Source organism: Hypanus sabinus, chromosome 7, assembly GCF_030144855.1.
Source record: "Hypanus sabinus isolate sHypSab1 chromosome 7, sHypSab1.hap1, whole genome shotgun sequence".
Taxonomy (NCBI): Eukaryota; Metazoa; Chordata; class Chondrichthyes; order Myliobatiformes; family Dasyatidae; genus Hypanus; species Hypanus sabinus.
In genome coordinates, this window is record NC_082712.1 from 13,619,527 (window position 1) to 13,642,436 (window position 22,910).

General features: G+C 51.3%; 1 protein-coding gene across 1 annotated transcript in view; it reads left to right on the forward strand.

Annotated features, from left to right (window-relative positions):
- The window catches only part of LOC132396567 (pikachurin), a 122,603-nt gene that overhangs the window by 73,640 nt on the left and 26,053 nt on the right, over window positions 1–22,910 (forward strand). The window contains 2 exon segments of the mRNA XM_059974224.1: window positions 19,503–19,647; window positions 21,385–21,574. Of these exon segments, the coding sequence (XP_059830207.1) occupies window positions 19,503–19,647; window positions 21,385–21,574 (335 nt within the window).

Here is a 22,910-nt window from a genome sequence, read left to right on the forward strand (position 1 = left end):
TCATACACAGTCCATTCCCGTTTACACAGCTCTCCCGTCTAGAGCGCTCTGTCATACACAGTCCATTCCTGTTTACACAGCTCTCCCGTGTCTACAACCCTCTGTCATACACAGTCCATTCCCATTTACAGAGCTCTCCCATGTCTAGAGCCCTCTGTCATACACAGTCCATTCCCATTTACACAGCTCTCCCGTGTCTAGATCTCTGTGCCATACACAGTCCATTCCCGTTTACACAGCTCTCCTGTGTCTAGAGCCCTCTGTTATACACAGTCCATTCCCATTTACACAGCTCTCCCATGTCTAGAGCCCTCTGTCATACACAGTCCATCCCCGTTTACACAGCTCTCCCATGTCTAGAGCCCTGTGTCATACACAGTCCATTCCCGTTTACACAGCTCTCCCATGTCTAGAGCCCTCTGTCATACACAGTCCATTCCCGTTTACACAGCTCTCCCGTGTCTAGAGCCCTCTGTCATACACAGTCCATTCCTGTTTACACAGCTCTCCCGTGTCTACAAACCTCTGTCATACACAGTCCATTCCCATTTACACAGCTCTCCCATGTCTAGAGCCCTCTGTCATACACAGTCCATCCCCGTTTACACAGCTCTCCCGTGTCTAGAGCCCTCTGTCATACACAGTCCATTCCCATTTACACAGCTCTCCCGTCTCGAGCCCTCTGTCATACACAGTCCATTCCCGTTTACACAGCTCTCCCGTGTCTACAGCCCTCTGTCATACAAAATCCATTCCCATTTATACAGCTCTCCCGTCTAGAGCCCTCTGTCATACACAGTCCATTCCCAGTTACACAGCTCTCCCATGTCTAGAGCCCTCTGTCATACACAGTCCATTCCAATTTACACAGCTCTCCCGTGTCTAGAGCTCTGTGCCATACACAGTCCATTCCCGTTTACACAGCTCTCCCATGTCTAGATCCCTCTGTCATACACAGTCCATTCCCGTTTACACAGCTCTCCCATGTCTAGAGCCCTCTGTCATACACAGTCCATTCCTGTTTACACAGCTCTCCCGTGTCTACAGCCCTCTGTCATACACAGTCCATTCCCGTTTACACAGCTCTCCCATGTCTAGATCCCTCTGTCATACACAGTCCATTCCCGTTTACACAGCTCTCCCATGTCTAGAGCCCTCTGTCATACACAGTCCATCCCCATTTACACAGCTCTCCCATGTCTAGAGCCCTCTGTCATACACAGTCCATTCCTGTTTACACAGCTCTCCCGTGTCTACAGCCCTCTGTCATACACAGTCCATTCCCATTTACACAGCTCTCCCGTGTCTAGAGCTCTGTGCCATACACAGTCCATTCCCATTTACACAGCTCTCCCATGTCTAGATCCCTCTGTCATACACAGTCCATTCCCGTTTACACAGCTCTCCCATGTCTAGAGCCCTCTGTCATACACTGTCCATCCCCGTTTACACAGCTCTCCCGTGTCTAGAGCCCTCTGTCATACACAGTCCATTCCCGTTTACACAGCTCTCCCGTCTAGAGCGCTCTGTCATACACAGTCCATTCCTGTTTACACAGCTCTCCCGTGTCTACAACCCTCTGTCATACACAGTCCATTCCCATTTACAGAGCTCTCCCATGTCTAGAGCCCTCTGTCATACACAGTCCATTCCCATTTACACAGCTCTCCCGTGTCTAGATCTCTGTGCCATACACAGTCCATTCCCGTTTACACAGCTCTCCTGTGTCTAGAGCCCTCTGGTATACACAGTCCATTCCCATTTACACAGCTCTCCCATGTCTAGAGCCCTCTGTCATACACAGTCCATTCCCGTTTACACAGCTCTCCCATGTCTAGAGCCCTCTGTCATACACAGTCCATTCCTGTTTACACAGCTCTCCCGTGTCTACAGCCCTCTGTCATACACAGTCCATTCCCGTTTACACAGCTCTCCCATGTCTAGATCCCTCTGTCATACACAGTCCATTCCCGTTTACACAGCTCTCCCATGTCTAGAGCCCTCTGTCATACACAGTCCATCCCCATTTACACAGCTCTCCCATGTCTAGAGCCCTCTGTCATACACAGTCCATTCCTGTTTACACAGCTCTCCCGTGTCTACAGCCCTCTGTCATACACAGTCCATTCCCATTTACACAGCTCTCCCGTGTCTAGAGCTCTGTGCCATACACAGTCCATTCCCATTTACACAGCTCTCCCATGTCTAGATCCCTCTGTCATACACAGTCCATTCCCGTTTACACAGCTCTCCCATGTCTAGAGCCCTCTGTCATACACAGTCCATTCCTGTTTACACAGCTCTCCCGTGTCTACAGCCCTCTGTCATACACAGTCCATTCCCATTTACACAGCTCTCCCGTGTCTAGAGCTCTGTGCCATACACAGTCCATTCCCATTTACACAGCTCTCCCATGTCTAGATCCCTCTGTCATACACTGTCCATCCCCGTTTACACAGCTCTCCCGTGTCTAGAGCCCTCTGTCATACACAGTCCATTCCCGTTTACACAGCTCTCCCGTCTAGAGCGCTCTGTCATACACAGTCCATTCCTGTTTACACAGCTCTCCCGTGTCTACAACCCTCTGTCATACACAGTCCATTCCCATTTACAGAGCTCTCCCATGTCTAGAGCCCTCTGTCATACACAGTCCATTCCCATTTACACAGCTCTCCCGTGTCTAGATCTCTGTGCCATACACAGTCCATTCCCGTTTACACAGCTCTCCTGTGTCTAGAGCCCTCTGTTATACACAGTCCATTCCCATTTACACAGCTCTCCCATGTCTAGAGCCCTCTGTCATACACAGTCCATCCCCGTTTACACAGCTCTCCCATGTCTAGAGCCCTGTGTCATACACAGTCCATTCCCGTTTACACAGCTCTCCCATGTCTAGAGCCCTCTGTCATGCACAGTCCATTCCTGTTTACACAGCTCTCCCGTGTCTAGAGCCCTCTGTCATACACAGTCCATTCCCATTTACACAGCTCTCCCGTGTCTAGAGCCCTCTGTCATACACAGTCCATTCCCAGTTACACAGCTCTCCCGCATCTAGAACTCTGTGCCAAACACAGTCCATTCCCGTTTACACAGCACTCCCATGTCTACAGCTCTGTGCCATACACAGTCCATTCCCGTTTACACAGCTCTCCCATGTCTAGAGCCCTGTGTCATACACAGACCATTCCCGTTTACACAGCTCTCCTGCATCTAGAGCCCTCTGTCATACACAATCCATTCCCATTTATACAGCTCTCCCGTCTAGAGCCCTCTGTCATACACAGTCCATTCCCATTTACACAGCTCTCCCATGTCTAGAGCCCTCTGTCATACACAGTCCAATCCTGTTTACACAGCTCTCCCGTGTCTACAGCCCTCTGTCATACACAGTCCATTCCCATTTACACAGCTCTCCCATGTCTAGAGCCCTCTGTCATACACAGTCCATTCCCATTTACACAGCTCTCCCGTGTCTAGAGCTCTGTGCCATACACAGTCCATTCCCGTTTACACAGCTCTCCCATGTCTAGATCCCTCTGTCATACACAGTCCATTCCCGTTTACACAGCTCTCCCATGTCTAGAGCCCTCTGTCATACACAGTCCATCCCCGTTTACACAGCTCTCCCGTGTCTGGAGCCCTCTGTCATACACAGTCCATTCCCGTTTACACAGCTCTCCCGTCTAGAGCCCTCTGTCATACACAGTCCATTCCCGTTTACACAGCTCTCCCGTGTCTAGAGCCCTCTGTCATACACAGTCCATTCCTGTTTACACAGCTCTCCCGTGTCTACAAACCTCTGTCATACACAGTCCATTCCCATTTACACAGCTCTCCCATGTCTACAGCCCTCTGTCATACACAATCCATTCCCATTTATACAGCTCTCCCGTCTAGAGCCCTCTGTCATACACAATCCATTCCCATTTATACAGCTCTCCCGTCTAGAGCCCTCTGTCATACACAGTCCATTCCTGTTTACACAGCTCGCCCGTGTCTACAGCCCTCTGTCATACACAGTCCATTCCCATTTACACAGCTCTCCCATGTCTAGAGCCCTCTGTCATACACAGTCCATTCGCATTTACACAGCTCTCCCGTGTCTAGAGCTCTGTGCCATACACAGTCCATTCCCGTTTACACAGCTCTCCCATGTCTAGATCCCTCTGTCATACACAGTCCATTCCCGTTTACACAGCTCTCCCATGTCTAGAGCCCTCTGTCATACACAGTCCATCCCCGTTTACATAGCTCTCCCGTCTAGAGCCCTCTGTCATACACAGTCCATTCCCGTTTACACAGCTCTCCCATGTCTAGAGCCTTCTGTCATACACAGTCCATTCCCGTTTACACAGCTCTCCCATGTCTAGAGCCCTCTGTCATACACAGTCCATCCCCGTTTACACAGCTCTCCCGTTTCTAGAGCCCTCTGTCATACACAGTCCATTCCCGTTTACACAGCTCTCCCGTCTAGAGCCTTCTGTCATACACAGTCCATTCCTGTTTACACAGCTCTCCCGTGTCCACAGCCCTCTGTTATACACAGTCCATTCCCGTTTACACAGCTCTCCCGTCTAGAGCGCTCTGTCATACACAGTCCATTCCGGTTTACACAGCTCTCCCGTGTCTACAACCCTCTGTCATACACAGTCCATTCCCATTTACAGAGCTCTCCCATGTCTAGAGCCCTCTGTCATACACAGTCCATTCCCATTTACACAGCTCTCCCGTGTCAACAGCCCTCTGTCATACACAATCCATTCCCATTTATACAGCTCTCCCGTCTAGAGCCGTCTGTCAAACACAGTCCATTCCCGTTTACACAGCTCTCCCATGTCTAGAGCTCGGTGCCATACACAGTCCATTCCCGTTTACACAGCTCTCCCATGTCTAGAGCTCTGTGCCATACACAGTCCATTCCTGTTTACACAGCTCTCCCGTGTCTAGAGCCCTCTGTCATACACAGTCCATCCCCGTTTACACAGCTCTCCCGTGTCTAGAGCCCTCTGTCATACACATTCCATCCCCGTTTACACAGCTCTCCCGTCTAGAGCCCTCTGTCATACACAGTCCATTCCCGTTTACACAGCTCTCCCATGTCTAGAGCCTTCTGTCATACACAGTCCATTCCCGTTTACACAGCTCTCCCATGTCTAGAGCCCTCTGTCATACACAGTCCATCCCCGTTTACACAGCTCTCCCGTTTCTAGAGCCCTCTGTCATACACAGTCCATTCCCGTTTACACAGCTCTCCCGTCTAGAGCCCTCTGTCATACACAGTCCATTCCTGTTTACACAGCTCTCCCGTGTCCACAGCCCTCTGTTATACTAAGTCCATTACCGTTTACACAGCTCTCACATGTCTAGAGCTCTGTGCCATACACAGTCCATTCCCATTTACACAGCTCTCCCATGTCTAGATCCCTCTGTCATACACAGTCCATTCCCAGTTACACAGCTCTCCTGCATCTAGAACTCTGTGCCAAACACAGTCCATTCCCGTTTACACAGCTCTCCCATGTCTAGAGCTCTGTGCCATACACAGTCCATTCCCGTTTACACAGCTCTCCCATGTCTAGAGCCCTGTGTCATACACAGACCATTCCCGTTTACACAGCTCTCCTGCATCTAGAGCCCTCTGTCATACACAGTCCATTCCCATTTACACAGCTCTCCCGTGTCTAGAGCTCTGTGCCATACACAGTCCATTCCCGTTTACACAGCTCTCCCATGTCTAGATCCCTCTGTCATACGCAGTCCATTCCCGTTTACCCAGCTCTCCCATGTCTAGAGCCCTCTGTCATACACAGTCCATCCCCGTTTACACAGCTCTCCCGTGTCTGGAGCCCTCTGTCATACACAGTCCATTCCCGTTTACTCAGCTCTCCCGTCTAGAGCCCTCTATCATACACAGTCCATTCCCGTTTACACAGCTCTCCCGTGTCTAGAGCCCTCTGTCATACACAGTCCATTCCTGTTTACACAGCTCTCCCGTGTCTACAAACCTCTGTCAAACACAGTCCATTCCCATTTACACAGCTCTCCCATGTCTAGAGCCCTCTGTCATACACAGTCCATCCCCGTTTACACAGCTCTCCCGTGTCTAGTGCCCTCTGTCATACACAGTCCATTCCCATTTAGACAGCTCTCCCGTCTAGAGCCCTCTGTCATACACAGTCCATTCCCGTTTACACAGCTCTCCCATGTCTACAGACCTCTGTCATACACAATCCATTCCCATTTATACAGCTCTCCCGTCTAGAGCCCTCTGTCATACACAGTCCATTCCCAGTTACACAGCTCTCCCATGTCTAGAGCCCTCTGTCATACACAGTCCATTCCAATTTACACAGCTCTCCCGTGTCTAGAGCTCTGTGCCATACACAGTCCATTCGCGTTTACACAGCTCTCCCATGTCTAGATCCCTCTGTCATACACAGTCCATTCCCGTTTACACAGCTCTCCCATGTCTAGAGCCCTCTGTCATACACAGTCCATTCCTGTTTACACAGCTCTCCCGTGTCTACAGCCCTCTGTCATACACAGTCCATTCCCATTTACACAGCTCTCCCATGTCTAGAGCTCTGTGCCATACACAGTCCATTCCCATTTACACAGCTCTCCCATGTCTAGATCCCTCTGTCATACACAGTCCATTCCCGTTTACACAGCTCTCCCATGTCTAGAGCCCTCTGTCATACACAGTCCGTCCCCGTTTACACAGCTCTCCCGTGTCTAGAGCCCTCTGTCATACACAGTCCATTCCCGTTTACACAGCTCTCCCATCTAGAGCCCTCTGTCATACACAGTCCATTCCTGTTTACACAGCTCTCCCGTGTCTACAACCCTCTGTCATACACAGTCCATTCCCATTTTCAGAGCTCTCCCATGTCTAGAGCCCTCTGTCATACACAGTCCATTCCCATTTACACAGCTCTCCCGTGTCTAGAGCTCTGTGCCATACACAGTCCTTTCCCGTTTACACAGCTCTCCTGTGTCTAGAGCCCTCTGTTATACACAGTCCATTCCCATTTACACAGCTCTCCCATGTCTAGAGCCCTCTGTCATACACAGTCCATCCCCGTTTACACAGCTCTCCCATGTCTAGAGCCCTGTGTCATACACAGTCCATTCCCGTTTACACAGCTCTCCCATGTCTAGAGCCCTCTGTCATGCACAGTCCATTCCTGTTTACACAGCTCTCCCGTGTCTAGAGCCCTCTGTCATACACAGTCCATTCCCATTTACACAGCTCTCCCGTGTCTAGAGCCCTCTGTCATACACAGTCCATTCCCAGTTACACAGCTCTCCCGCATCTAGAACTCTGTGCCAAACACAGTCCATTCCCGTTTACACAGCTCACCCATGTCTAGAGCCCTCTGTCACAGACAGTCCAATCCTGTTTACACAGCTCTCCCGTGTCTACAGCCCTCTGTCATACACAGTCCATTCCCATTTACACAGCTCTCCCATGTCTAGAGCCCTCTGTCATACACAGTCCATTCCCATTTACACAGCTCTCCCGTGTCTAGAGCTCTGTGCCATACACAGTCCATCCCCGTTTACACAGCTCTCCCATGTCTAGATCCCTCTGTCATACACAGTCCATTCCCGTTTACACAGCTCTGCCATGTCTAGAGCCCTCTGTCATACACAGTCCATCCCCGTTTACACAGCTCTCCCGTGTCTGGAGCCCTCTGTCATACACAGTCCATTCCCGTTTACACAGCTCTCCCGTCTAGAGCCCTCTGTCATACACAGTCCATTCCCGTTTACACAGCTCTCCCGTGTCTAGAGCCCTCTGTCATACACAGTCCATTCCTGTTTACACAGCTCTCCCGTGTCTACAAACCTCTGTCATACACAGTCCATTCCCATTTACACAGCTCTCCCATGTCTAGAGCCCTCTGTCATACACAGTCCATCCCCGTTTACACAGCTCTCCCGTGTCTAGTGCCCTCTGTCATACACAGTCCATTCCCATTTACACAGCTCTCCCGTCTAGAGCCCTCTGTCATACACAGTCCATTCCCGTTTACACAGCTCTCCCGTGTCTGCAGCCCTCTGTCATACACAATCCATTCCCATTTATACAGCTCTCCCGTCTAGAGCCCTCTGTCATACACAATCCATTCCCATTTATACAGCTCTCCCGTCTAGAGCCCTCTGTCATACACAGTCCATTCCCATTTACACAGCTCTCCCATGTCTACAGCCCTCTGTCATGCACAGTCCATTCCCATTTACACAGCTCTCCCATGTCTAGAGCCCTCTGTCATACACAGTCCATTCCCATTTACACAGCTCTCCCGTGTCTAGAGCTCTGTGCCATACACAGTCCATTCCCATTTACACAGCTCTCCCATGTCTAGATCCCTCTGTCATACACAGTCCATTCCCGTTTACACAGCTCTCCCATGTCTAGAGCCCTCTGTCATACACAGTCCATCCCCGTTTACACAGCTCTCCCGTGTCTGGAGCCCTCTGTCATACACAGTCCATTCCCGTTTACACAGCTCTCCCGTCTAGAGCCCTCTGTCATACACAGTCCATTCCCGTTTACGCAGCTCTCCCGTGTCTAGAGCCCTCTATCATACACAGTCCATTCCTGTTTACACAGCTCTCCCGTGTCTACAAACCTCTGTCATACACAGTCCATTCCCATTTACACAGTTCTCCCATGTCTAGAGCCCTCTGTCATACACAGTCCATCCCCGTTTACACAGCTCTCCCGTGTCTAGTGCCCTCTGTCATACACAGTCCATTCCCATTTACACAGCTCACCCGTCTAGAGCCCTCTGTCATACACAGTCCATTCCCGTTTACACAGCTCTCCCGTGTCTACAGCCCTCTGTCATACACAATCCATTCCCATTTATACAGCTCTCCCGTCTAGAGCCCTCTGTCATACACAGTCCATTCCCAGTTACACAGCTCTCCCATGCCTAGAGCCCTCTGTCATACACAGTCCATTCCAATTTACACAGCTCTCCCGTGTCTAGAGCTCTGTGCCATACACAGTCCATTCCCGTTTACACAGCTCTCCCATGTCTAGATCCCTGTGTCATACACAGTCCATTCCCGTTTACACAGCTCTCCCATGTCTAGAGCCCTCTGTCATACACAGTCCATTCCTGTTTACACAGCTCTCCCGTGTCTACAGCCCTCTGTCATACACAGTCCATTCTCGTTTACACAGCTCTCCCATGTCTAGATCCCTCTGTCATACACAGTCCATTCCCGTTTACACAGCTCTCCCATGTCTAGAGCCCTCTGTCATACACAGTCCATCCCCATTTACACAGCTCTCCCATGTCTAGAGCCCTCTGTCATACACAGTCCTTTCCTGTTTACACAGCTCTCCCGTGTCTACAGCCCTCTGTCATACACAGTCCATTCCCATTTACACAGCTCTCCCGTGTCTAGAGCTCTGTGCCATACACAGTCCATTCCCATTTACACAGCTCTCCCATGTCTAGATCCCTCTGTCATACACAGTCCATTCCCGTTTACACAGCTCTCCCATGTCTAGAGCCCTCTGTCATACACAGTCCATCTCCGTTTACACAGCTCTCCCGTGTCTAGAGCCCTCTGTCATACACAGTCCATTCCCGTTTACACAGCTCTCCCGTCTAGAGCCCTCTGTCATACACAGTCCATTCCTGTTTACACAGCTCTCCCGTGTCTACAACCCTCTGTCATACACAGTCCATTCCCATTTACAGAGCTCTCCCATGTCTAGAGCCCTCTGTCATACACAGTCCATTCCCATTTACATAGCTCTCCCGTGTCTAGAGCTCTGTGCCATAAACAGTCCATTCCCGTTTACACAGCTCTCCTGTGTCTAGAGCCCTCTGTTATACACAGTCCATTCCCATTTACACAGCTCTCCCATGTCTAGAGCCCTCTGTCATACACAGTCCATCCCCGTTTACACAGCTCTCCCATGTCTAGAGCCCTCTGTCATACACAGTCCATCCCCGTTTACACAGCTCTCCCGTGTCTAGTGCCCTCTGTCATACACAGTCCATTCCCATTTACACAGCTCTCCCGTGTCTAGTGCCCTCTGTCATACACAGTCCATTCCCATTTACACAGCTCTCCCGTCTAGAGCCCTCTGTCATACACAGTCCATTCCCGTTTACACAGCTCTCCCGTGTCTGCAGCCCTCTGTCATACACAATCCATTCCCATTTATACAGCTCTCCCGTCTAGAGCCCTCTGTCATACACAATCCATTCCCATTTATACAGCTCTCCCGTCTAGAGCCCTCTGTCATACACAGTCCATTCCCATTTACACAGCTCTCCCATGTCTACAGCCCTCTGTCATGCACAATCCATTCCCATTTACACAGCTCTCCCATGTCTAGAGCCCTCTGTCATACACAGTCCATTCCCATTTACACAGCTCTCCCGTGTCTAGAGCTCTGTGCCATACACAGCCCATTCCCATTTACACAGCTCTCCCATGTCTAGATCCCTCTGTCATACACAGTCCATTCCCGTTTACACAGCTCTCCCATGTCTAGAGCCCTCTGTCATACACAGTCCATCCCCGTTTACACAGCTCTCCCGTGTCTGGAGCCCTCTGTCATACACAGTCCATTTCCGTTTACACAGCTCTCCCGTCTAGAGCCCTCTGTCATACACAGTCCATTCCCGTTTACGCAGCTCTCCCGTGTCTAGAGCCCTCTATCATACACAGTCCATTCCTGTTTACACAGCTCTCCCGTGTCTACAAACCTCTGTCATACACAGTCCATTCCCATTTACACAGTTCTCCCATGTCTAGAGCCCTCTGTCATACACAGTCCATCCCCGTTTACACAGCTCTCCCGTGTCTAGTGCCCTCTGTCATACACAGTCCATTCCCATTTACACAGCTCACCCGTCTAGAGCCCTCTGTCATACACAGTCCATTCCCGTTTACACAGCTCTCCCGTGTCTACAGCCCTCTGTCATACACAATCCATTCCCATTTATACAGCTCTCCCGTCTAGAGCCCTCTGTCATACACAGTCCATTCCCAGTTACACAGCTCTCCCATGTCTAGAGCCCTCTGTCATACACAGTCCATTCCAATTTACACAGCTCTCCTGTGTCTAGAGCTCTGTGCCATACACAGTCCATTCCCGTTTACACAGCTCTCCCATGTCTAGATCCCTGTGTCATACACAGTCCATTCCCGTTTACACAGCTCTCCCATGTCTAGAGCCCTCTGTCATACACAGTCCATTCCTGTTTAGACAGCTCTCCCGTGTCTACAGCCCTCTGTCATACACAGTCCATTCTCGTTTACACAGCTCTCCCATGTCTAGATCCCTCTGTCATACACAGTCCATTCCCGTTTACACAGCTCTCCCATGTCTAGAGCCCTCTGTCATACACAGTCCATCCCCATTTACACAGCTCTCCCATGTCTAGAGCCCTCTGTCATACACAGTCCATTCCTGTTTACACAGCTCTCCCGTGTCTACAGCCCTCTGTCATACACAGTCCATTCCCATTTACACAGCTCTCCCGTGTCTAGAGCTCTGTGCCATACACAGTCCATTCCCATTTACACAGCTCTCCCATGTCTAGATCCCTCTGTCATACACAGTCCATTCCCGTTTACACAGCTCTCCCATGTCTAGAGCCCTCTGTCATACACAGTCCATCTCCGTTTACACAGCTCTCCCGTGTCTAGAGCCCTCTGTCATACACAGTCCATTCCCGTTTACACAGCTCTCCCGTCTAGAGCCCTCTGTCATACACAGTCCATTCCTGTTTACACAGCTCTCCCGTGTCTACAACCCTCTGTCATACACAGTCCATTCCCATTTACAGAGCTCTCCCATGTCTAGAGCCCTCTGTCATACACAGTCCATTCCCATTTACACAGATCTCCCGTGTCTAGAGCTCTGTGCCATACACAGTCCATTCCCGTTTACACAGCTCTCCTGTGTCTAGAGCCCTCTGTTATACACAGTCCATTCCCATTTACACAGCTCTCCCATGTCTAGAGCCCTCTGTCATACACAGTCCATCCCCGTTTACACAGCTCTCCCATGTCTAGAGCCCTGTGTCATACACAGTCCATTCCCGTTTACACAGCTCTCCCATGTCTAGAGCCCTCTGTCATGCACAGTCCATTCCTGTTTACACAGCTCTCCCGTGTCTAGAGCCCTCTGTCATACACAGTCCATTCCCAGTTACACAGCTCTCCCGCATCTAGAACTCTGTGCCAAACACAGTCCATTCCCGTTTACACAGCTCTCCCATGTCTAGAGCTCTGTGCCATACACAGTCCATTCCCGTTTACACAGCTCTCCCATGTCTAGAGCCCTGTGTCATACACAGACCATTCCCGTTTACACAGCTCTCCCGCATCTAGAGCCCTCTGTCATACACAATCCATTCCCATTTATCCAGCTCTCCCGTCTGGAGCCCTCTGTCATACACAGTCCATTCCCATTTACACAGCTCTCCCATTTCTAGAGCCCTCTGTCATACACAGTCCATTCCTGTTTACACAGCTCTCCCGTGTCTACAGCCCTCTGTCATGCACAGTCCATTCCCATTTACACAGCTCTCCCATGTCTAGAGCCCTCTGTCATACACAGTCCATTCCCATTTACACAGCTCTCCCGTGTCTAGAGCTCTGTGCCATACACAGTCCATTCCCGTTTACACAGCTCTCCCATGTCTAGATCCCTCTGTCATACACAGTCCATTCCCGTTTACACAGCTCTCACATGTCTAGTGCCCTCTGTCATACACAGTCCATCCCTGTTTACACAACTCTCCCGTGTCTGGAGCCCTCTGTCATACACAGTCCATTCCCGTTTACACAGCTCTCCCGTCTAGAGCCCTCTGTCATACACAGTCCATTCCCGTTTACACAGCTCTCCCGTGTCTAGAGCCCTCTGTCATACACAGTCCATTCCTGTTTACACAGCTCTCCCGTGTCTACAAACCTCTGTCATACACAGTCCATTCCCATTTACACAGCTCTCCCATGTCTAGAGCTCTGTGCCATACACAGTCCATTCCCATTTACACAGCTCTCCCATGTCTAGAGCCCTCTGTCATACACAGTCCATCCCCGTTTACACAGCTCTCCCGTGTCTAGTGCCCTCTGTCATACACAGTCAATTCCCATTTACACTGCTCTCCCATCTAGAGCCCACTGTCATACACAGTCCATTCCCGTTTACACAGCTCTCCCGTGTCTACAGCCCTCTGTCATACACAATCCATTCCCATTTATACAGCTCTCCCGTCTAGAGCCCTCTGTCATACACAGTCCATTCCCAGTTACACAGCTCTCCCATGTCTAGAGCCCTCTGTCATACACAGTCCATTCCAATTTACACAGCTCTCCCGTGTCTAGAGCTCTGTGCCATACACAGTCCATTCCCGTTTACACAGCTCTCCCATGTCTAGATCCATCTGTCATACACAGTCCATTCCCGTTTACACAGCTCTCCCATGTCTAGAGCCCTCTGTCATACACAGTCCATTCCTGTTTACACAGCTCGCCCGTGTCTACAGCCCTCTGTCATACACAGTCCATTCCCATTTACACAGCTCTCCCATGTCTAGAGCCCTCTGTCATACACAGTCCATTCCCATTTACACAGCTCTCCCGTGTCTAGAGCTCTGTGCCATACACAGTCCATTCCCGTTTACACAGCTCTCCCATGTCTAGATCCCTCTGTCATACACAGTCCATTCCCGTTTACACAGCTCTCCCATGTCTAGAGCCCTCTGTCATACACAGTCCATCCCCGTTTACACAGCTCTCCCATGTCTAGAGCCCTCTGTCATACACAGTCCATTCCTGTTTACACAGCTCTCCCGTGTCTACAGCCCTCTGTCATACACAGTCCATTCCCATTTACACAGCTCTCCCGTGTCTAGAGCTCTGTGCCATACACAGTCCATTCCCGTTTACACAGCTCTCCCATGTCTAGATCCCTCTGTCATACACAGTCCATTCCCGTTTACACAGCTCTCCCATGTCTAGAGCCCTCTGTCATACACAGTCCATCCCCGTTTACACAGCTCTCCCGTGTCTAGAGCCCTCTGTCATACACAGTCCATTCCCGTTTACACAGCTCTCCCGTCTAGAGCCCTCTGTCATACACAGTCCATTCCCGTTTACACAGCTCTCCCGTGTCTAGAGCCCTCTGTCATACACAGTCCATTCCTGTTTACACAGCTCTCCCGTGTCTACAACCCTCTGTCATACACAGTCCATTCCCATTTACACAGCTCTCCCATGTCTAGAGCCCTCTGTCATACACAGCCCATTCCCATTTACACAGCTCTCCCGTGTCTAGAGCTCTGTGCCATACACAGTCCATTCCCGTTTACACAGCTCTCCCATGTCTAGAGCTCTGTGCCATACACAGTCCATTCCCATTTACACAGCTCTCCCATGTCTAGAGCCCTCTGACATACACAGTCCATCCCCGTTTACACAGCTCTCCCGTGTCTAGAGCCCTCTGTCATACACAGTCCATTCCCATTTACACAGCTCTCCCGTCTAGAGCCCTCTGTCATACACAGTCCATTCCCGTTTACACAGCTCTCCCGTGTCTACAGCCCTCTGTCATACACAATCCATTCCCATTTATACAGCTCTCCCGTCTAGAGCCCTCTGTCAAACACAGTCCATTCCCGTTTACACAGCTCTCCCATGTCTAGAGTTCTGTGCCATACACAGTCCATTCCCGTTTACACAGCTCTCCCATGTCTAGAGCTCTGTGCCATACACAGTCCATTCCTGTTTACACAGCTCTCCCGTGTCTAGAGCCCTCTGTCATACACAGTCCATCCCCGTTTACACAGCTCTCCCGTGTCTAGTGCCCTCTGTCATACACATTCCATCCCCGTTTACACAGCTCTCCCGTCTAGAGCCCTCTGTCATACACAGTCCATTCCCGTTTACACAGCTCTCCCATGTCTAGAGCCTTCTGTCATACACAGTCCATTCCCGTTTACACAGCTCTCCCATGTCTAGAGCCCTCTGTCATACACAGTCCATCCCCGTGTTCACAGCTCTCCCATGTCTAGAGCCCTCTGTCATACACAGTCCATCCCCGTTTACACAGCTCTCCCGTGTCTAGAGCCCTCTGTCATACACAGTCCATTCCCGTTTACACAGCTCTCCCGTCTAGAGCCCTCTGTCATACACAGTCCATTCCTGTTTACACAGCTCTCCCGTGTCCACAGCCCTCTGTTATACACAGTCCATTCCTGTTTACACAGCTCTCACATGTCTAGAGCTCTGTGCCATACACCGTCCATTCCCATTTACACAGCTCTCCCATGTCTAGATCCCTCTGTCATACACAGTCCATTCCCGTTTACACAGCTCTCCCATGTCTAGTGCCCTCTGTCATACACAGTCCATCCCCGTTTACACAGCTCTCCCATGTCTAGTGCCCTGTGTCATACACAGTCCATTCCCGTTTACACAGCTCTCCCATGTCTAGAGCCCTGTGTCATACACAGTCCATTCCCGTTTACACAGCTCTCCCATGTCTAGAGCCCTCTGTCATGCACAGTCCATTCCTGTTTACACAGCTCTCCCGTGTCCACAGCCCTCTGTTATACACAGTCCATTACCGTTTACACAGCTCTCACATGTCTAGAGCTCTGTGCCATACACAGTCCATTCCCATTTACACAGCTCTCCCATGTCTAGATCCCTCTGTCATACACAGTCCATTCCCGTTTACACAGCTCTCCCATGTCTGGAGCCCTCTGTCATACACAGTCCATCCCCGCTTACACAGCTCTCCCGTGTCTAGAGCCCTCTGTCATACACAGTCCATTCCCGTTTACACAGCTCTCCTGTGTCTAGAGCCCTCTGTTATACACAGTCCATTCCCATTTACACAGCTCTCCCCTGTCTAGAGCCCTCTGTCATACACAGTCCATCCCCGTTTACACAGCTCTCCCATGTCTAGAGCCCTGTGTCATACACAGTCCATTCCCGTTTACACAGCTCTCCCGTGTCTAGAGCCCTGTGTCATACACAGTCCATTCCCGTTTACACAGCTCTCCCATGTCTAGAGCCCTCTGTCATGCACAGTCCATTCCCATTTACACAGCTCTCCCGTGTCTAGAGCCCTCTGTCATACACAGTCCATTCCCATTTACACAGCTCTCCCGTGTCTAGAGCCCTCTGTCATACACAATCCATTCCCAGTTACACAGCTCTCCTGCATCTAGAACTCTGTGCCAAACACAGTCCATTCCCATTTACACAGCTCTCCCGTCTAGAGCCCTCTGTCATACACAGTCCATTCCCGTTTACACAGCTCTCCCGTGTCTACAGCCCTCTGTCATACACAATCCATTCCCATTTATACAGCTCTCCCGTCTAGAGCCCTCTGTCATACACAGTCCATTCCCAGTTACACAGCTCTCCCATGTCTAGAGCCCTCTGTCATACACAGTCCATTCCAATTTACACAGCTCTCCCGTGTCTAGAGCTCTGTGCCATACACAGTCCATTCCCGTTTACACAGCTCTCCCATGTCTAGATCCCTCTGTCATACACAGTCCATTCCCGTTTACACAGCTCTCCCATGTCTAGAGCCCTCTGTCATACACAGTCCATCCCCATTTACACAGCTCTCCCATGTCTAGAGCCCTCTGTCATACACAGTCCATTCCTGTTTACACAGCTCTCCCGTGTCTACAGCCCTCTGTCATACACAGTCCATTCCCATTTACACAGCTCTCCCGTGTCTAGAGCTCTGTGCCATACACAGTCCATTCCCATTTACACAGCTCTCCCATGTCTAGATCCCTCTGTCATACACAGTCCATTCCCGTTTACACAGCTCTCCCGTGTCTAGAGCCCTCTGTCATACACAGTCCATTCCCGTTTACACAGCTCTCCCGTCTAGAGCCCTCTGTCATACACAGTCCATTCCTGTTTACACAGCTCTCCCGTGTCTACAACCCTCTGTCATACACAGTCCATTCCCATTTACAGAGCTCTCCCATGTCTAGAGCTCTGTGCCATACACAGTCCATTCCCGTTTACACAGCTCTCACATGTCTAGAGCTCTGTGCCATACACAGTCCATTCCCGTTTACACTGCTCTCCCGTGTCTAGAGCCCTCTGTCATACACAGTCCATCCCCGTTTACACAGCTCTCCCGTGTCTAGAGCCCTCTGTCATACACATTCCATCCCCGTTTACACAGCTCTCCCGTCTAGAGCCCTCTGTCATACACAGTCCATTCCCGTTTACACATCTCTCCCGTGTCTAGAGCCTTCTGTCATACACAGTCCATTCCCGTTTACACAGCTCTCCGATGTCTAGAGCCCTCTGTCATACACAGTCCATCCCCGTGTTCACAGCTCTCCCATGTCTAGAGCCCTCTGTCATACACAGTCCATCCCCGTTTACACAGCTCTCCCGTGTCTAGTGCCCTCTGTCATACACATTCCATCCCCGTTTACACAGCTCTCCCGTCTAGAGCCCTCTGTCATACACAGTCCATTCCCGTTTACACAGCTCTCCCATGTCTAGAGCCCTCTGTTATACACAGTCCATTCCCGTTTACACAGCTCTCACATGTCTAGAGCCCTCTGTCATACACAGACCATTCCCATTTACACAGCTCTCCCGTGTCTAGAGCCCTCTGTCATACACAGTCCATCCCCATTTACACAGCTCTCCCGTGTCTAGAGCCCTTTGTCATACACAGTCCATTCCTGTTTACACAGCTCTCCCGTGTCTAGAGCCCTCTGTCATACACAGTCCATTCCCGTTTACACAGCTCTCCCACGTCTAGAGCCCTGTGCCATACACAGTTCATCCGCGTTTACACAGCTCTCCCGCGTCTAGAGCCCTTTTCCCAACACAATCCACCCTTTTACACAGCTCTCCTGAGTCTACAGAGCCCTTTTCCGCACACAGCACCCTCTTCTGTTTACCCAGCACTCTGCATTTAAACACTGCCCTGTCTGTCCTCTGCAATCCCGGATTTTCACCGACTCTGGCAATTACACAACTCCCCCATTTTTATATATTTCTCTCTGCACTGACAAACACTCACTGTTTACACACAGCACATAGAACACTACAGCACAGTACAGGCCCTTCAGCCCACAATAATGTGCTGGCCCTATGGTCTCCTCAAAGACCAATCTAACCCTTCACTCCCACCTGGCCCTCTATTGTTCTATCATCCACATCCCTATCTAAAACGACATAATCTACCTGCCTCTACCTCTACCCCGGCAGGACGTTCCACACACCCAGTGCTTTCTGTGTAGGAAGAACTATCTCTGACATTCCACCAATCACATTAAAATTATGCCCCCTTGCGTTAACCATTTCCACCCTGGAGAGATGTCTCCAGCTGTCTGCTCAATCAATGCCTCTTATAATATTGTTACACCTCTATCAAGTCACTTCTTATCCTCTTTCAAAAGAGCGAAATCCCTAGCTCACTCAACCCCTCAAAAGACATGGTGTCTAGTCCAGGCCGCATCTTGATAAATCTCCTCTGCACCCTTTCTAAAGCTTCCAGATCCTTCCTACAATGAGGTGACGAGAACTGAACACAATACTCCAACAGTGGTCGAATTGGAGCTTACAGAGCTGCAATGTCACCTCTTGGCTCTTGAACTCAGTCCCATAGTTAATGAAGGTCAGCGCATGGTATGCATGCTTAACAACCCGATCCACTTGCACGGCAGCTTTGAGGGATCCATGGACCTGGACTCCAAGATCCCTCTGTTCCTTAACACTGTGAGGAATCCTGTGCTTAATCCTGTAATCTGCCCTCAAATTTGACCTTCCAAAGTGAATTACTTCACACTTTTCTGGGCTGCACTCCACCCTCCAGGCCAGCTCCACATCCTGTCAATACTGTACCCTGTTGGTAAGAGGCCCCTCACCCTCTTCTGCATCTCCACAACCATCCTGGGTTTGTTCAATACCTTGTTTGGGCCTAGTGGCTTACTTCTACTCTTTCACTTTGTCAGCATTGCAGGTTTCCAAAGGCTTGTTCACACTCTGTACGCACACAACATTCTGGCACTTACACAGCCCTGTAGCACCCCACTACCTGGATTTATACCCCACTGCTATCCTTATTACACAGCTCCCCTGGATTTAGATGATCCGACTGGTTGGGGGGGGGGGGGGATGGTTTGTGTGTGTGTGTTTGTGAGTGAGTGTGAGTGTGTGAGAATGTGTTTGTGAGTGTGTGTGTGTGTGTGTAACAAGGAAGGGTGTGGAACGACGGAGACCTTTAGCTCCCAGCACAACCTCCATGACAGAAGTCTGGTCTGGTCCAGTCCGGGGTGGGACGTTCTAGCAGCTGTGCTGAAACGTGGAGAAGCTCCACCTCATTGTCCGCTTGCTCGTCCGGTGCTGTGATCTTCCCGTGCCCTTACCTGGACGGATGTGGGTTGAAGGGGGTGGGGTGCGTGTCCAGACCTGGCACGGGGACAATGCGTGTGACCGTCCGTCTGCAGGTTTAACTGCGGCACAGGGGCAGCGGTGCTGGAGACTGAGAGCGAAGTACTGCCCCAACACTGGCACAAGGTCACCCTGTCCCGCGATGGCGTCGACGGCTGGCTCCGGCTCGACAACGACACTCCCGTCTCCAGCAGTTCCAAGGTACAGGAGTGGGAGAGGAGGGGAGGGAGAGGACTGGGGTGATATGTGGGGTAAGAGATGGTGAAGTCCTCCAGTACCACAGGAAAGGGCACCCTGTCCACGGGCTCAATCTGTAACGAGGGTGGGACTGGAAGAACCGTAGTGTTGGGCTGGGGGTGAGGGGTTTGTGTGTAGTGCTGGGCTCGAGTTCTGTGGGAAAGGTTTGGGTGTGGCAGTGGGAGTTCTGTGGGGAATGGTTTGGGTGTGGCAGTGGGAGTTCTGTGGGGAATGGTTTGGGTGTGGCAGTGGGAGTTCTGTGGGGAATGGTTTGGGTGTGGCAGTGGGAGTTCTGTGGGGAATGGTTTGGGTGTGGCAATGGCAGTTCTGTGGGGAATGGTTTGGGTGTGGCAGTGGGAGTTCTGTGGGGAAAGGTTTGGGTGTGGCAGTGGGAGTTCTGTGGGGAATGGTTTGGGTGTGGCAGTGGGAGTTCTGTGGGGAATGGTTTGGGTGTGGCAATGGGAGTTCTGTGGGAAAAGGTTTGGGTGTGGCAGTGGGAGTTCTGTGGGGAATGGTTTGGGTGTGGCAGTGGGAATGTTGGGGGAAGAGTTTAGCTGCAGCATGGGGCAGTATTGGATGGGTTTGGGCATGGTACTAAAAAGGTATCAGGGGAAGGGATTGGAAGTGACATTGGGGGTTCTGAGGGAAGGGTTTGTGTGTGGTGCTAAGGGTATTGGGGAAGGGTTTAGGTGTGATGCTAAGGGTATTGGGGAGGGATTTGTGTGTGGTGCTAAGGGTATTGGGGAAGGGTTTAGGTGTGCTGCTAAGGGTATTGGGGAAGGATTTAGGTGTGGTGCTAAGGGTATTGGGGAAGGATTTGGGTGTGGTGCTAAGGGTATTGGGGAAGGATTTAGGTGTGTGGTGCTAAGGGTATTGGGGAAGGATTTAGGTGTGGTGCTAAGGGTATTGGGGAAGGATTTGGGTGTGGTGCTAAGGGTATTGGGGAAGGACTTAGGTGTTTCATTTGGGGTTCTGACAGAAGGGTTTGACTGTAGCTCTGGTGATATTGCGAGAAGGGTTTGGGTGTGGCATTGGGGCTCTGGGGGAAGGGTTTGTGGGTGACATTAAAGGTATTGGGAAAGGGTTTGTGGCGCTGAGGAAATCAGGGGAAGGATTTGGCTCTGGGGGAAGGGTTTGGGTGTGACACTAAAGGTATTGGGGAAGGGTTTGTGTGTGGTGCTGAGGATATCAGGGGAAGGATTTGGCTGTGGCATTGGGGTTCTGAGGGAAGGGTTTGGGTGTGACACTAAGGGTATTGGGGAAGGGTTTGTGTGTGGTGCTGAGGATATCAGGGGAAGGATTTGGCTCTGGGGGAAGGGTTTGGGTGTGACACTAAAGGTATTGGGAAAGGGTTTGTGGTGCTGAGGATATCAGGGGAAGGATTTGGCTGTGGCATTGGGGTTCTGAGGGAAGGGTTTGGGTGTGACACTAAGGGTATTGGGGAAGGGTTTGTGTGTGGTGCTGAGGATATCAGGGGAAGGATTTGGCTCTGGGGGAAGGGTTTGGGTGTGACACTAAAGGTATTGGGAAAGGGTTTGTGGTGCTGAGGATATCAGGGGAAGGATTTGGCTGTGGCATTGGGGCTCTGAGGGAAGAGTTTTTCAGCATGGCACTGGGCGTGTAGGATGAAGGGTTTGGATGTGATGCTAGGAGAGGAACCCCTCCCCCCTCCATTGACTGGTATCTTGCTGTTCCCCACAGGGCCGCTACTCCAGGATCACCCTCCGCACTCCGCTGTACCTGGGTGGAGCCCCACGAGCCCATTGGCTGGCCCAGGTGGCAGGAGCCAATCAGGGATTCCGCGGCTGCGTCCAGTCGCTGGTGGTCAATGGTCAGAGGGTCAGCCTGAGACCCTGGCCCCAAGGTCTCGCCCTGAGCGGGGCTGACGTCGGTAAGAGTCCCCTTGTCAGTCTTGGAGGTGCTCACCCTCCAGCCCTCGTAGGACAGTGAGAACACCACACCACCCACAGCTACGCACAGAAGCATCCGTCTAGCCCAATGGTCCGGGCGGACAGAAATCCCACTGATATTTAGAGATAAAGTGCAGAACAGGTCATTCCGGCCCACAAGCCACACTCCCCAGCAACACACATATTGAACTGGCCTAATCACAGGACAATTCCTCCAAAGGATGTCTTTCCTATATATGTAACTGTGCAAGTTGTTCCTTCTTCAGCCACACACCTCTCCTATGTACTGACCACCCTATATACTGACCTCTTCTATATACTGACCACCCGATATACTGACCTCTTCTATATACTGATCACCCTATATAATGACCTCCTCTATATACTGACCACCCTATATACTGACCTCTTCTATATACTGATCACCCTATATAATGACCTCCCTATATACTGACCTCTTCTATATGCTGACCACCCTCTAGTGAACAACAAAGCCTCTCACCTTTATCTACACTCACTGAGGGCAGCTCTTCACCCAGAGGGTGGTGGGTTGTGGGACGAGCTGCCAGATGAAGTGGTAGAGGCTGGTATGAGTGGAGGGAGACGGGGAGATGGAGAGACGGAGTGGAGGGAGACAGAGAGACGGAGAGAGATGAAGTGGAGGGAGACGGGGAGACAGAGAGACGGAGTGGAGGGAGACGGGGAGATGGAGAGACAGAGTGGAGGGAGACGGGGAGACGGAGAGACAGAGTGGAGGGAGACAGAGAGACGGAGTGGAGGGAGACAGGGAAAGAAACGGAGTGGAGGGAGACGGAGAGACGGAGTGGAGGGAGACGGGGAGATGGAGAGGGAGTGGAGGGAGACAGAGAGATGGAGTGGAGGGAGACAGACAGAGTGGAGGGAGACGGGGAGACAGAGAGATGGAGTGGAGGGAGACGGGGAGACGGAGTGGAGGGAGACAGAGACGGAGAGCGATGGAGTGGAGGGAGACGGGGAGATGGAGAGACGGAGTGGAGGGAGACGGGGAGATGGAGAGACGGAGTGGAGGGAGACAGAGACGGAGTGGAGGGAGACGGGGAGATGGAGAGATGGAGTGGAGGGAGACAGAGAGACGGAGTGGAGGGAGACGGGGAGATGGAAAGACAGAGTGCAGGGAGACGAAGAGAGGCAAAGGGAGATGTATTAGATTGGCTTTGTCACTTGTGCGTCCAAACATCGCAGACAGTGAAGTGCGTTGTTTGCGTCAACGACCGATACAGACCGAAGACGTGCTGCCACGCTTCCAGCCGCAACATGGCGTGTCTGCAGCTTACTCAC